At 48.1% G+C, this 15,185-nt stretch overlaps 1 protein-coding gene across 3 annotated transcripts in view; it reads left to right on the forward strand.

Moving 5' to 3' along the window:
• LOC118400069 (E3 ubiquitin-protein ligase PDZRN3-B-like) overlaps positions 1 to 15,185 on the forward strand; it is a 125,952-nt gene that overhangs the window by 72,300 nt on the left and 38,467 nt on the right. Inside the window, exon 1 of one of the 3 annotated variants that reach the window (XM_035796477.2) lies at positions 1,717 to 2,074. The exons of 1 other annotated variant lie outside the window; for it this stretch is intronic. In XM_035796477.2, coding sequence (XP_035652370.1) covers positions 2,042 to 2,074 — 33 coding nt within the window. In that variant the 5' untranslated portion in view covers positions 1,717 to 2,041. Of the gene's footprint in view, positions 1 to 1,716; positions 2,075 to 6,280; positions 6,441 to 15,185 lie in introns of those variants that run through there. One more of the 3 variants, XM_035796478.2, reaches the window with a different exon arrangement.

Here is a 15,185-nt window from a genome sequence, read left to right on the forward strand (position 1 = left end):
TGAAATAAATATTTTTCTCTGAAACGTGTTCCACAATTATTGGTACCCCTGGAAATTCTTATGAGTAAAATCTAACTGGAGTAATTCCCTTTCATACTTTACGTTAAATTCACCTTAGTGATTAGGAACACTCAAGTGGTAAGCCATGACTTCCTGTTTCACTGAGGTATAAATATGAGGTGACACACAGGCCAAGTCCCTACATTTCTAAAAACCTGTTTTCACGTTGTCATTATGGGGTATTGTGTGTAGATTGATGAGGGAAAACAAATCATTTAATACATTTTAGAAAAAGGCTGTAACGTAACAAAATGTGGAAAAGGGGAAGGGGCCTGAATACTTTCTGAATGCACCGTAAGATTGTGAACATGGAAGTTCTACTACATTATCTATGGTTATTACAATGTCATGACTCTAGTTCATTTTAGTCCAAACTTCAAGTTAAAGAAGAAGAATCTTGGAAGTTTAATAACAACAATTAATGAACACAAGTAGAAGCCCTTTAAAAGATACAGTGCCTTCAGTCGAGCTGCTATAGAGTGAACAAAGGTATACAGTATGTGCTCTGCGCGAGTAAAAAAACAGCAGAGAGTTGTACTGCTAATTGGCCAGCATTGCAGGTTCCTTGAGGGTTTCTCTGGCAAAATAAGGAGATAGACGAGCAGAAAAGCACACATGTACAAAAGCAGACATGTACAAAAGCAGACATGCTTTAGTGTTCTGGCTTGCAGGTCTGCAGCTACTTTTTACACTCCCATTTCCTTGAAGGTTTACTTCCAGTTTAGTTTGGAGATACATTTTGTCATAAGTCTTTTCCCTGAACCTTTAAGGCATATTTAAGGCATATGGGTCTTTCTATAAATAATGGGGCAAATGTGTGACATTGGGATCAACATTTCAAAATGGTTTGAAACCAAACTAAAAAAGGATGTTCATGCAGTTCCACATGTCTACTTAGAGGAATTAGATGTGAACATATGCAAATTGGCCCACAACTCCAGCTATTCAACAACATAGGTCTAGGATTATACATCCTTTAAGCAGGGTTCATACTGACATTGGAAAGTTAAAATTAAGGACTTTCAGGAATTGTGTTAATTGCGGAATTGTAATTTTCAAGGACCTAAATGTTATATAATTCTATAATTTATATAATTGTACATATAGGTTGTAATATAGAACCCCCCCCCCCCCTCCAAAAAAAACATGCAAAAAGTGTCACTTTAAGATAATTAATTTGTTAGGCCTTGCCAACGCGTTGATATTCAAAGTATTATTATATTATAAAATATGTGAGGACAATGTGGACACTGCCTGACTAAATAGATTGGATGCATGCATGCATGCCGATTTTCTGTGGCCTATGTGGTCGACGCAGGCACACATAATAAAGGCACGAATAGCGGTAGCATTAATCTCACCATCGCTGTTTTTATAATGAGAAAGTGACCAAAAAACAGGTTCCTTTTTCAATGGAAGGATTTGAATGGAAAGCCAAGTTGAAGCCAACAATAGCTGTTGTCGTCCTCGTAATAACCGCAAGTGGTTTAACCGCAACAGAGTAGCGTAACACCCTTCAATTGAAACTGCGGGAAACAAACGAAATTGGCCACACCTCTCACAAAACCCGATCAAAAATGAAATCACGGATAATTGAAGCGAGCATGAGAATCAAAAATGGACTACTCTGTGTCCAATCCGAGGCACAGCAGCATGAACTCATTACTTTGACTCTTTCTCTGTTAAATCTAACAAGACCCTTAATCAAGCAGAAGCAGACCGCAACAGATGATCAACATACATCTTCACCGGTGCAACGAATAAGACACCAAAATATTGTGGACGTTCCATGCGACCACATTTTTTCCAGCACTTGGGTTGTTGTTGCATCACAACAGCTGTTCGTCACTTGACTGTCATTTGAAAAATTCCTCTCCGGATCAGATTATGATGTGTGAAAATATCATGGTGTAACTAATCAGATGGAAAACCAAATGTTCATCCAACAAGAGTTATGTAAAAATATTGAAGAACCACGTTAATGACAGTATCGATTGGGGTGTTAAGTATCAAGGTAAGGTGACTCTTTCGATTAGAAGCATTCAATTTTGCAATGCATACATTACAAACAACAAAACGACAACTAGATCCAGGATTCGTACAGGGTTCAAGTTCAGTGTCTAATTTAACTGATTTTAATGCTTAATATATGGTATTACACCTTACAATACCACGAATGCAAGGATAGAAAATTTGTGTTCTATGTCACACGATTTTGGACAAATCCATCAAGACACCAACCATGATAAAGGATTTTAAATCAACTGAAAGTATTCAGACTTTTTGACTTTTTCCAAATTTTGTAACAGCCTTTTTCTAAAATTGATTAAAACAAATATATATATATCCTCAGTAATCTACACACTACCCCATAATGACAAAGCAAAAACGTTTTTTTTATTTTTATGTTTGCTAATTTATTCAATATTAAAACCCGAAATACCTTATTTTACTTAAATATTCAGACACTTTGCTATGAGACTCGAAATTGAGCTCAGGCGCATCCTGTTTCCATTGATCATCCTTGAGATGTTTCTACAACTTGTTTGGAGTCCACCTGTAGTAAATTCAATTGACTTGACATGATTTGGAAAGGCACACACCTGTCTATGTAGGCTCCCACAGTTGACAGTGCATGCCAGAGCAAAAACCAAACGAAGCGATGAGGTCGAGGAAGAGCGCCCGAGACAGGATTGTGTCAAGGCACAGATCTGGGGAAGGGTACCAAAAAATGTCTGCAGCATTGAAGTTCCCCCAAAACACAGTGGCCTCTTTCATTCTTGAATTGAAGAAGTATGGAACCACCAAGACTCTTCCTAGAGCTGGCTGCCCGGCCAAACTGAGCAATCGGGAGAGAAGGGCATCGGTCAGAGAGGTGACCAAGAACCAGATGGTCACTCTGACAGAGCTCTAGAGGTCCGTTGTGGAGATTGGAGAACCTTTCAGAAGGACAACCATCACTCCAGCACCACCAATCAGGCCTTTGTGGCAGATTGGCCAGACAGAAGCAACTCCTCAGTGAAAGGCACATGACAGCCCGCTTGGAGTTTGCCAATAGGCACCTAAAGACTCTCCGACCATGAGAAACAAGATTCTCTGGTCTGATGAAAACAAGATTGAACTCTTAGGCCTGAATGCCAGATGTCACGTCTGACGGAAACCTGGCAACATCCCTACGGTGAAGCATGGTGTTGGCAGATCATGCTGTGGGGATGTTTTTCAGCGGCAGGGACTGTGAGACTAGTCAGGATTGAGGCAAAGATGAACGGAGCAAAGTACAGAGAGATCCTTGTTGAAAACCTGCTCCAGAGTGCTCAGGACCTCAGACTGGGGCGAAGGTTCACCTTCTAACAGGACAACAACCCTAAGCACACAGCCAAGACAACACAGGAGTGCCTTCGGGAGAAGTCTCTGAATGTCTCCCCATCCAACCTGACAGAGCTTGAGAGGATCTGCAGAGAAGAACGGGGGAATCTCCCCATATACAGGTGTGCCAAGCTTGTAGCGTCATACCCTAACCCTAATGTAATATCTCAGTTTTTAATTTTTAATAAATTAGCAACAATGTCAACTGTTTTCTCTTTGTCGTTATAGGGTATTGTGTGTAGATTGATGAGGGCAAAAAAAACATTTCATAAATTTTAATGTGGAAAAAATCAAGGGGTCTGAATACTTTCCGAATGCACAGTAGCTTTGATCCACTTTACAGTATATCTTAATGCAATGACATACATTTTTTGGCAGATTAATATCAAAGACTTATCAACAGCTGTAACAAGTTGTCCAGTGTAAGAAATCCTCACTGGTGACCTAGTCTGTCTCACGACCCCATACAAGTTCACATTTTTAGGAAGCAGTGGAGGAGACAAAGCTCTGATTTAAAGCAAGAGAAGGTGTATTTGTTGGCTCTTTTTCCTGCTCCAACTTTCACAGTCCAGCACCCTACTCTCACTAGTGTTTGAGATGATTTCCGAAGGGCCTCTGGAAGTCAACCCAAAAATGTTCCAAAAACTTTTGGCTTGAGAGTGCAGACAGAGTAGTGTGAACTGAACTCTCTCCACCCTCTACCCGACTTCACCTCCCAGTCCCTATCCCGGCCCTTTGGTCCCCCAAGTTAACTCCTCTTTTGGGAATCTGTAGCAGATAAAGATTGATGTCATTGTCGGTCGGAGTCTTTTCCTCCCTCTTCCCCTCCTTCCCTCGTCTTGGTCTTATTCATCTTCTCATGACCACCAGTATAATTACAGCAGCTAGCTCCTCAACTCAGCCGTCCCCAGAATGAGCTGTTTACTTTGGGCCGCTTGCCTCTGGCTACTGTGGCTGAGCGCTGATCCCCATAGTACTCAGCGGGGGCAGCCACACAGTCACCAAACTCAACCAAGCGCGCGCCCGCCAGCCCTGCTCATCCAGGCTCCCACCCAGCCGCCACACGGCCACCGCGCTTCTTCCAACGCGCGACCGCCATAACCGCGTCGGTCCATATGACCAGCCTACCCATGCTTTCTCTTGTCAGTAGTGGTAGCTAGAACAGTAAGACATCAACTCTTGTTGAGGAAAATCATCATCATAATTCATTTTAGTAATGGGTTTGGATGTATGAGGAGGCATTAAGTTGGCTCTGGATGGGCATAGCTACCACATATTTTGTTTTCCATTTGCCCAAAGGCTGAGGAGGAATGAAGTGGTGTTTTTTCATTGAGACTTTCCCCCACACCAGTGGGTCTACAGTGTGTCAAGTGTCAAAACAAGCTCTACTGTTTTAAGTTTTAATGTCACGTGCACAAGTACAGTGAAATGCATTTCTTGCAGGCTCTAGTGTAATTGTGTCTCCTTCAGGAGAGTGACACTAAGACTTGGAGGGAGCAGAATCAACAGCCTCTGCATCCTTCAAGACAGTTGCTTTGTGAAGGTGTTAAAGTACACAGTTAGCCATTGTTATGTAAATGCAAGCTGAGAAAGACCCTGGACCTGGGCCTCAATGTCAGGGCAAGTCCGCCAGAGCCATGTCCGTCAGAGCCAAGTCCGCCAGAGCCATGTCCGCCAGAGCCATGTCCGCCAGAGCCAAGTCCGCCAGAGCCATGTCCGTCAGAGCCAAGTCCGCCAGAGCCATGTCCGTCAGAGCCATGTCCGTCAGAGCCAAGTCCGCCAGAGCCATGTCCGCCAGAGCCATGTCCGTCAGAGCCAAGTCCGCCAGAGCCATGTCCGCCAGAGCCAAGTCCGTCAGAGCCAAGTCCGTCAGAGCCAAGTCCGTCAGAGCCAAGTCCGCCAGAGCCAAGTCCGCCAGAGCCATGTCCGTCAGAGCCAAGTCCGTCAGAGCCAAGTCCGTCAGAGCCAAGTCCGCCAGAGCCATGTCCGCCAGAGCCATGTCCGCCAGAGCCAAGTCCGTCAGAGCCAAGTCCGCCAGAGCCAAGTCCGCCAGAGCCAAGTCCGTCAGAGCCAAGTCCGCCAGAGCCATGTCCGCCAGAGCCATGTCCGTCAGAGCCAAGTCCGTCAGGGCAAGTCCGTCAGAGCCATGTCCGTCAGAGCCAAGTCCGCCAGAGCCATGTCCGCCAGAGCCATGTCCGCCAGAGCCAAGTCCGCCAGAGCCAAGTCCGCCAGAGCCATGTCCGCCAGAGCCAAGTCCGCCAGAGCCATGCCCGTCAGAGCCATGTCCGTCAGAGCCAAGTCCGCCAGAGCCAAGTCCGCCAGAGCCATGTCCGCCAGAGCCATGTCCGCCAGAGCCAAGTCCGCCAGAGCCAAGTCCGTCAGAGCCAAGTCCGCCAGAGCCATGTCCCAGCGAGACAGGGGTGCCGGTCGGCGTCAAAGAAGAAGTCTGAGTCGTTTGGGTAAAACACTGGGATAAATCCTCATTGCGAACTCAAAATAATCATCTGCCCTGTGCAAAGGGAGGGGAGTGGTATTGTTTACCAACAGCCCAGGTAGGCTGGCTGTTGGGCCACAGAGACGCATAATATATTCCTTCCAGTTGGGCTGTTCATGTGTAGTGTTGGTTGGTTGCAGGGCCCCTGCCTGCCAGCCAGCCAATCTCAGGCCCCTGGACCCAGGTGCTTCCTGTCTACAATTTGGGAAAAGCATGAGTGAGCTCATGATGGGCCAAGTCAACCATGAGCATTACGCCCTCCCTGCTCCAAGCCCCATGGGATCGGCAATAAGGCTTTAAATATTCAACTCTATTTTTTTTCTCTCTTTCTCTCTCTCTCTCTCTCTCCCTTTCTGTCTTTCTACCTCTTTTTCTCTCTTATAATCAGTGATGGCAGATACATTTGTCACTAACGTCGGTGCAGGGAGTGAGCTGAAACGTTAAGTGGAGATCCTTGTAGCTCCTCTCCCATCTATTCGTTTGGCTGTTTCCTACTGCTGAGGTGTTGCTTGCGATGCTGGTAAGACATGCTGATTTTACCCATGAATCCTATCTTGGGCTGTGCTGTCTGTGTGTTGTTCTGTTGCCGTTCCCTGTGCCTTTCTGCTCCCTGTGCTTGTTCTTGTTTTGGAAAGGAGCTCTCGGGTTCTTCCATGCCTGTGCACACAGCGTACATGCATAATGTAGAAGTTGTGTCCAGAGTGCACGCTCGAGGTGAGGCCGAGGCGTCGAATATTCAAGCAAATATGTTCACAAGTGAGCGGGGATTTACGCGGTTTTGTGCCAGCTGTGGCAGTACCGTAAAACATTTATATGCTCCCTGAAAAATGCATTTTATGTGTAACTGAAGCTGTCGCCTGTTAAACGGCTCTGACAGGACGACTGAGGCTCCGTGTGTTCTTCACAGGGATGATTCTTATCCAAAGGGAGAAGATGGGAGACTGAGCTCTGTGTGAGGATCATTCTTGACATCAGTCCAGCTAGTCTGGAGCAACGTCAGTGGCAGGGGGGTAGAGAGCCTCCTAGTGGCCACAGTCTGCACTCACAGCCTCAAACTCTGCTCTGGTTCTAAAAGTACAACTTCTATATCGACTCTAAAAAATGAAATAAAAAGTGTAAATCAATTACAGCCAAGCTTTTGGATGGGCATCTTAGTCTTGATGATTGTTGTACCCGTTTTACATACATTTTTGTGTTGTCTGAGATTTACGAAACAACAGCTGACTAACTCTCCCCGTCCGTACACAGTTAATTTAACTCACTTATTTTTTATCTCTTGACACATGAGCATTTAACATAACAAGGTATGATTTATGACCACCATGAAAGGAATTATTTTTGGTCTCCAGTAGAAGCTTGAGAATAAGTGAGCCACTCAGCTGTCAAATCATGGTGGAAACAGCAGGCTTTTGGTTTGGGATCCTCCCTTCAGCCAGCTCCTTGCCTCTCCAGAAGGACTCTTTCACCTTGGCTGGTTCTGGTTTTAAAGAAGGGGGCAGAACAAAAGAATAGCATTACTTGTCTGACAGACAGCAGGCAGGACCTGTTTGTTTCAGGGCTGGTGTCATTCAGGAGGCCTGGCGCTGTGTAGAGGACTAGCTAGCTAGCTGGGGCAGGCTAGACACAAGCGTCGGTACATTAACTGCTCATAAAATAGCTGATGTCACTCATTCACAGCCTGGCCCCAGTTGTCTCGCGTTTTGATTGGTCCTGACGGGGTATTTCCATGGTGATGGGGGTCAGTTAAGGTGGTGGTGTTTACTTCAGTCTGCAGCATACCCAACTAGTCTGCCTAGCCTGACGCCAGCCAGAGCTGCTTCTGCGTGTGCTGCTGATAAGAGACTGCGTGCCACCGCTTCACGGTGACTGTTGAACTCCTAAAGGTTGGGTTAGGCCAGGGTCTGTCTCCGGTAGACAGAGAGGGCTGTTTGCTCCAACCAGGCTGTACCATCTAAAGAGTATAATAAACAACCTGAAAGGACAACTGAACCACTCAATTCAGGCCAGTTCCCTCAAGCATTTTTCCCACCCATCTGTTGACCTGCTTTGAGAAGGAGAATTGAAGATTGAAACCCGTTAAAGTGGCTCTACTTAACTTCCTGCTCTCCTCTCTGTGAAAGAGTGAAAAGTAAAAGACCAGAGGTCAACTGCAGTTCACGTGCTGTCACTGTCCTCCAGGGTGACCTTAAACCGATTGTCACCACTCCAGACTGCTCGTTTCAGACTATGACCTTAAGAACATACATAGACGGGCGGAACGGGTTCATGAAAGCGTCACTTCAGTTTCTGCTGAATGGTCTCTCGATCACCTCTGGCCGTGTGGTTGTGGACAAATATACAATTGCATTGGAACTGGCGTCTGTCTCCCATTCTCATGCTGTTCTAGTTTACCCACAGCATTGGAAAGACGTGTTTAATCAAATAAATATTTGGGGCCATTTTATACTTTTCTTTTACACGTTTACAATTTCACCCACTTCACCTTTTCAATTCAGCTCTGTGTTGGCTCCAGATCTCCAGATAACTGTCCCCACGGCAAGGCCAGGCCCAGGAACAGCTGTGGAAACAGCACACAGTGAGCTGTGGCAACTAGCGAGGGGATCTGGTGTGCTGGATCCACGCAGCTCTGTGGAGATGGAAGTTTTCATTTCCTCAGGATGTAGCGTCGGCTGTTTGAACAGGTGGTGGAGGAATCCTCCTGGGACACCGGCTCCACTCATGTCGTCCAGTTTTGGACTCCTCTCTTCAGCATCGCATTCCCCAGCCAGCAGCACAGACGAGCAAAGCAGAGTAGGCCCTGCACAGAGAAGAGCAGCACAGGGGCCCACTCTCCCCCCCTTCTGCTCCTCTGCAAGTCCTCTCGTGATTGCGAGGCGTCCCGCTCCCAGCCCACTCCCGTCCCAGCCCGTCCCACATGGCAGGCTCCAGAAGAAAAAGCCCAACCAGACGCGTCTCCTAATGCGTTTCCAGTCCCCCCTGTCATTGGGGTTATTACTGCTGTGTGCAGCTGGGCTGTGCTGGGACTGGGGACCTGGGAGCGCCTGTTAGGGGGGGAAAGTGAGCATCTGAATGCTCTAATTACAAGAGGAGGGGATGTGTGTTTTGTGTTCTTACCCCCAGGGGCGGGGATGCACACTGCCTGAGTCATACTAGACTGGAGCCATCGCATCGTGTCTCTCTCTCCCTCTCCTCCCACTGCTTACACAACCAGCTGGGCTACGGAGATACACAAACACAGAGAGACATAGATTTACTCGATGGGAGGATGGAGAGAGGAGTGCAATGCGGAGGATGAAAAGGGAGGAGGCGGAAGAAGGGGAGGAGGAAGAGGGGAGCGTGCGAGGCTCTGGGTAGATTTATGGCTTGCTGTTGAATCTAGCAGGTAAATACCAGGGAGGCCCTCCTCCCTCCCACCACCCCCAGAGGAATAGGCTCTGGGATTATGCCACTTGTTGAAGCTGTTTGCACAGATTCTCAGTTCGGTACAAAATCCTGCAGGGCAGGACCTGTCTCTCCACCACTCCCACTTCCACTCTCACTTCTTTTCAGTCTGCCTGTCTGTCTGTCTGTCTGTCCTCCTGTCTGTCCTCCTGTCTGTCTGTCTGTCTGTCTGTCTGTCCTCCTGTCCTCCTGTCTGTCTGTCCTCCTGTCTGTCTGTCCTCCTGTCTGTCTGTCCTCCTGTCTGTCTGTCCTCCTGTCTGTCTGTCCTCCTGTCCGTCTGTCCGCCTGTCTGTCTGTCTGTCCGCCTGCCTTTCTGTCGGCCTGCCTCTCTGTCCGCCTGCCTGCCTGTCTGTCTGTCTGTCTGTCTGTCCGCCTGCCTGTCTGTCTGTCCGCCTGCCTGTCTGTCTGTCCGCCTGCCTGTCTGTCCGCCTGCCTGTCTCTGTCCGTCTGTCTGTCTGTCCACTTGTCTGCCTGCCTGTCTGTCCGCCTGCCTGTCTGTCCGCCTGTCTGTCTGTCCGCCTGTCTGTCTGTTCGCCCGTCTGTTTGTCTGTCCGCCTGTCTGTCTGTATGTCCGCCTGCCTTTTTGTCCGCCTGCCTCTCTGTCCGCCTGCCTGCCTGTCTGTCCGTCTGTCTGTCCGCCTGCCTGTCTGTCTGTCCGCCTGCCTGTCTGTCCGCCTGCCTGTCTGTCCGCCTGCCTGTCTCTGTCCGTCTGTCTGTCTGTCCACTTGTCTGCCTGCCTGTCTGTCCGCCTGCCTGTCTGTCCGCCTGTCTGTCTGTCCGCCTGTCTGTCCGCCTGCCTGTCTGTACGCCTGCCTGCCTGTTTCTGTCTGTCCGCCTGTCTGTCCGCCTGTCTGCCTGCCTGCCTGTCTGTCCGCCTGTCTGTCTGTCCGCCTGTCCGTCTGTCTGTCCGCATGTCTGTCCGTCCGCCTGTCTGTCTGTCCGCCTGTCTTTCCGCCTGTCTGTCCGCCTGTCTGTCTGTCCGCCTGTCTGTCTGTCCGCCTGTCTGTCTGTCCGCCTGTCTGTCTGTCCGCCTGTCCGCCTGTCTGTCTGTCCGTCCGCCTGTCTGTCTGTCCGTCCGCCTGTCTGTCTGTCCGCCTGTCTATCTGTCCGCCTGTCTGTCTGTCCGCCTGTTTGTCTGTCTGTCCGCCTGTCTGTCTGTGGTTTTCCTGTTCCTCTTCTGATCTCCTGATATCACAGTGTCATTTGAAATGTCAAAGAGCGAGGCAGATGATCGAATGCTTTGAACACATTAGGCTTAAAGAATGGTGTTGAGCTCTATTTTGTTTTCGATTGCCTGTTTATTACCATTCAGCCGTTGACTGCGTGAACACACTAACACGCATGGCCAATAGGTGGCGGTATGACCCTATAGAATCTGAGCTTCCTCTATTAGTTTCCAGAGGGAATATTTTCACCTTGCCCTCATTTGATCTGACTCCCTCAGCCAAATGGCATCTCGTTAGTGCAGTGCACATTTAAATACACCATTGGGTGCTGTAAAGCATTTGCCAGACAGTTGTTTTTTTCCCCCTGCTGTCTAAAAGACATTAGTATTTATTTACTAGTAGAATGCAAGGTTTCGGTGCCTGAGATCATTTGTGTCCAGGACGTCTGTGGCATAATAAACACACCTAGGTGAGCATAATCGACTGACTGAACATGCCCTTATTGATTCAAAACAGGTGTCCATCGGTCACAGGCGCTGGCTGTCATATGATTATCTGATAGCCTGTTTGCGTGTGGGTCATCATTTGCTCAGACGGCAAAAAGTGAATTCCACTAACTGGGGGGAGGGGGGGGTAGAACACAGTCAACGTGTAAACAAAGACCTCCAGATGAACTGATAGCCCGTGTAGCACTGTTGCACATGCTGTAGATGTAATCCAGTACGTTTGCGGAACTGTGTCCACAGTGTGGTGTTGAGGCATTGTCAGAACAGCAGCTCTGTTCCAGTTCTCCTCTGTTCCAGAATGTGAGCAGCATCCACAAGGCACTTTTAACCTCAAAATGAATCCTCTTCCAATGCCAATGTGCATATGCGTTAGCATACATGGGTGGGTGGCTGCAGATGTGTATAAGTGTGGGCTAAAGTTCAAGAGTGTGTATTGGTTTGTGTGACAGTAGGAGTGTATGTACAGTACGTGTGTTTTGGCATGAGGGAGAAAGGCTCACCAGGCAGATTTGTGATGTAATCAGGAGTTAATCTGTTCCCTGATGCTTGCTGAGTGGCTCCAGGGCCACAGGGGCCACAGCACAACCCCCTTTCTGCTGGAGTTGACCTTAGCCCTATCCTCGACCCTCGCCCTCAGCCCTCCGAGCCCATTTGAACTGATAATCTCATCAGGAGAGTGAGGGCACTGAGAGAACAAAAGCTCTACTTCACCTGAGCCCTCACACTCAGTGCACATCAAGAGCTTCATTTGACCCCACTGGATGAATGGGTGGATGGCTGGAGTAATCACATTGCATAACTGAGCCCAGCAGAGCAGTAGAGTGGCTGGGCTGGTTGAGCAGGAACCACTACTGTGCTGGGGCTGAACAGACTGGCCATGGCTCACTCATTTCTTATAGACAGACGGGGTGCATCTTATTATCATGGTTCCAAACAACAAAATATTTTTGTTAACCTGTATCCGCATTGGTAGGGGCATTTCTTAATGATTTTAATGTTGTTTTTTTTACCACTCCAGCAACCCAGATTTCTTTGGTTTTCATTCAGAAAAGGTAAGATGTGAACTGACGAATGGTGAGCTGAATTCTAGACATTTGGAGCTGATATTGAATATTGGACTGAAAAGCTTTGAGTTGAGAGTATTTTGATGAAATATTATTCATTTCTCTCAGAATGTCTGCCCTCCCTCCATCTCTGTATGCCTTTATCTCTGAGAATAAAAGACCACAAAACCCCACGAAGACAGCATGGTCTTAAGAGGAACTTCTTCAATGGACCGTCTTCCCCGTCACAAGAGGCCCGGAGCACTTTTAGGATCCAGGTTGCCATAGTGACGGACAGTAACAGTGCATGTTTCCTAGGCAACTTTCCCTGGTTCTGCCATGCAGGGTACATTAGTATTATTGTTCGGTCTTCTCAGAGTCTGTCTACCCACTCAGAAGCACAGAGACACACACACACACAGGAAGCTGTCTGAGAGGAAAGCTCTGCATTTGAGTTTGAACAGGAAGTCAGCGATTGTGCTTGTTTGGAGCTACCATGAGCATCTTAATATAATAATAATATAATATATGCCATTTAGCTGACGCTTTTATCCAAAGCGACTTACAGTCATGTGTGCATACATTCTACGTATGGGTGGTCCCGGGAATCGAACCCACTACCCTGGCGTTACAAGCGCCATGCTCTACCAACTGAGCCACAGAAGGACCACATGCATGTTATCATGCTGGCCCTTTCCAGTGTTGGAGTCCCATCGAAGCCTTGTAGCCAGGTCCGTCTCCATACTCTGTCATGTTTGTGTGGCCTGACAATGAAAGTCTGCGGAGTTGGCCAAAGTCGCACCCAGTTCTGGCAACTCTCTCTGGGAAATCCATTGACTTTGTCACATCCATGCCGCAGCGGAGTCGTCTTGTTGAGTCATGGTGCGGTTTAGTCGTGGCTTTCTGCGCTCACCTGTTTGCCTCATTTAGGGCCCAGTGTCTGATGGCGCATGAAGGAGCAGCATCAAAGCAGAGTGGCCTGGCAGTAATGAGAGGCCTTGTCATCCTGTGCAACTCAATTAGCCCAGACTGGCCAGTCCCTCAGGAAGACTAATGACACCCCACTGGGACCACAGACCCCCGTAGGGAGAAAGAGGGTGTGGGTTTAGGGAGGCAGTGGGGGGGGGGGTGACGGGTACCAAAAATGTCCTTCTTCACTCTGGGCTTCTGAAGTGACTAACCTCAGTACATAACACAGAGAACCATATGGCAAAATGCAAGGCCCTACAACACTGTGGGATCTTTACAGACACGGCATGTGGTTCTCATGCTTGAGTATCTATAATTGATGTTAATCCCTTAGGATCTCTTTGATAGGCCGTCAGAGACGACACCTCTCGTCTGTGGTCTGCGAATTCCTAGGCGATCCTATAGTTAAACTGTTCACTTTCATTACTGTTATCTTGGCTAGTGATGTGGCTGGTCAGGCTCCGTGGCCCCACTCACCTTGCTGTCTACAGCCGTTCACTCACCAGCCAGCACACTGAGCTGTGATTGGCACATAATAGAGCCTCCCTTCTAACATTGATATTTTTCAGTCCACTGCCTTTTCAGGTGAGTTAGAGTCCGTGTGAATGGTTTAGCGGTAGCTGACAGTGAAAGATAAGGAGCCACTCTTGAGTGTGAGCGGACTAATGAAGAAGACTTGGTAGTGTGCTGCTCCTGCCATGAGGTTGGCAGATGGCGGTGGAATCGCCTGTGTGACCCCCTCACAGAACACCAAGCCAAGCTTGTTAATTCAACCTTTCGACCTCCTGTGTTCAGAAATACATTCTAACTATCTGCTTGTGGAGATAAGTGTTTCATTTTGATTTAGTTCTTTAGCGAGGATGTAGTCTTTCAAACTGCGCTTTGCCCGCCTAGGGTATGGCTTCCCGTTGTGGTGTAGCCCGTCGATGGCAGAGTCTGTGTGACTGTAGCATCTCATCTCAAGCCATCTTTGTAAGTCCATGGTGCCTTGTCCCAAGGAACCAGCTGCTGGAGGTCTCTCATTGTTTTAAAGGGACGGTTGGGGTAACCTGCTGGCAGGGACAGGGCCGTGGCCTGGGACCCCTTCACCTTACCGGACCCCACCACGAGCCCACGGGACCTCTGTGTCAGGGGCCACAGCTTGAGTGGCAGGTACAAAGTAACCATTCTCTGCTGTGGGGTCCCGGGGAGGGGCGGAGATGCCGCCCCTGTCACTCACCCGCCCCGGGACAATGATGTGGGCGGGAAAGGCGATACCCTCGCCTCTTTTGTCTCCTTATTGAGTTACAGCACAGGTTGTCTTTGTGTACTCAGAGAGTAATTGAAAACGTGACAAAAGAGGAGGGTGGAAAATGGAGGATGTGCTCCAGCGCACACAGTCAGTCAGTGAAAGGAGCCAATAAAAGTGAATATCAGGGCTTGGCATTCGGTGCTGAACGCAGGGCTCAAGTGATCCTTTTTGTAGGTGTAAAGTCTGGATAGAAGCGGGCTTTTAGGTGATTGGAGGAATTGTGCCATTCTCTAGAGAAGTAAAGTCATGTTCAGGGCAGTTCGCTGCAGGCAGAACTTAACCTCATTGTGGACCTGGAATATAAAGTCTCCCAGTGGTCAGTTGGGATATAGTAGGATACTTAGGCCCACCCCCTCTCCTCACTGCTTGGGGTGAGTGGACAGTCGGCGATCACTTGGGGAAAGCATTTACAATGCTCTCACATAAGCACACAGTCTTGTGCGTTGAGCGTCCGCTCCAAGTAATCCTCGGCAAACACGTGCACCATAGAATTCCTCTCTCCGTCACAGATTTCTTATCTGAAGGATGCAGTAAATTCTTGGGCGACCCCGACAAAAATTTGCATAGAAAGGAGAGTTATAAATCTCATTCAAATTTTTCAAAGAAGATGTAGATGTCACACCCGGACCTTAGTATTCTTTGTTTTCCTTGTTATTTTGGTTAGGTCAAGGTGTGACATGGGTGATGTATGTGGTTTTGTCTTGTCTAGGGGTTTTGTATGTTTATGGGGCTGTTTCCTTTCTAGGTATATTGTATGTCTATGGTTGCCTAGATTGGTTCTCAATTAGAGGCAGCTGTCTATCGTTGTCTCTGATTGGGAACCATATTTAGGCAGCCATATTCTGTGGA

This window comes from Oncorhynchus keta, chromosome 21 (assembly GCF_023373465.1).
Source record: "Oncorhynchus keta strain PuntledgeMale-10-30-2019 chromosome 21, Oket_V2, whole genome shotgun sequence".
Classification (NCBI taxonomy): domain Eukaryota; kingdom Metazoa; phylum Chordata; class Actinopteri; order Salmoniformes; family Salmonidae; genus Oncorhynchus; species Oncorhynchus keta.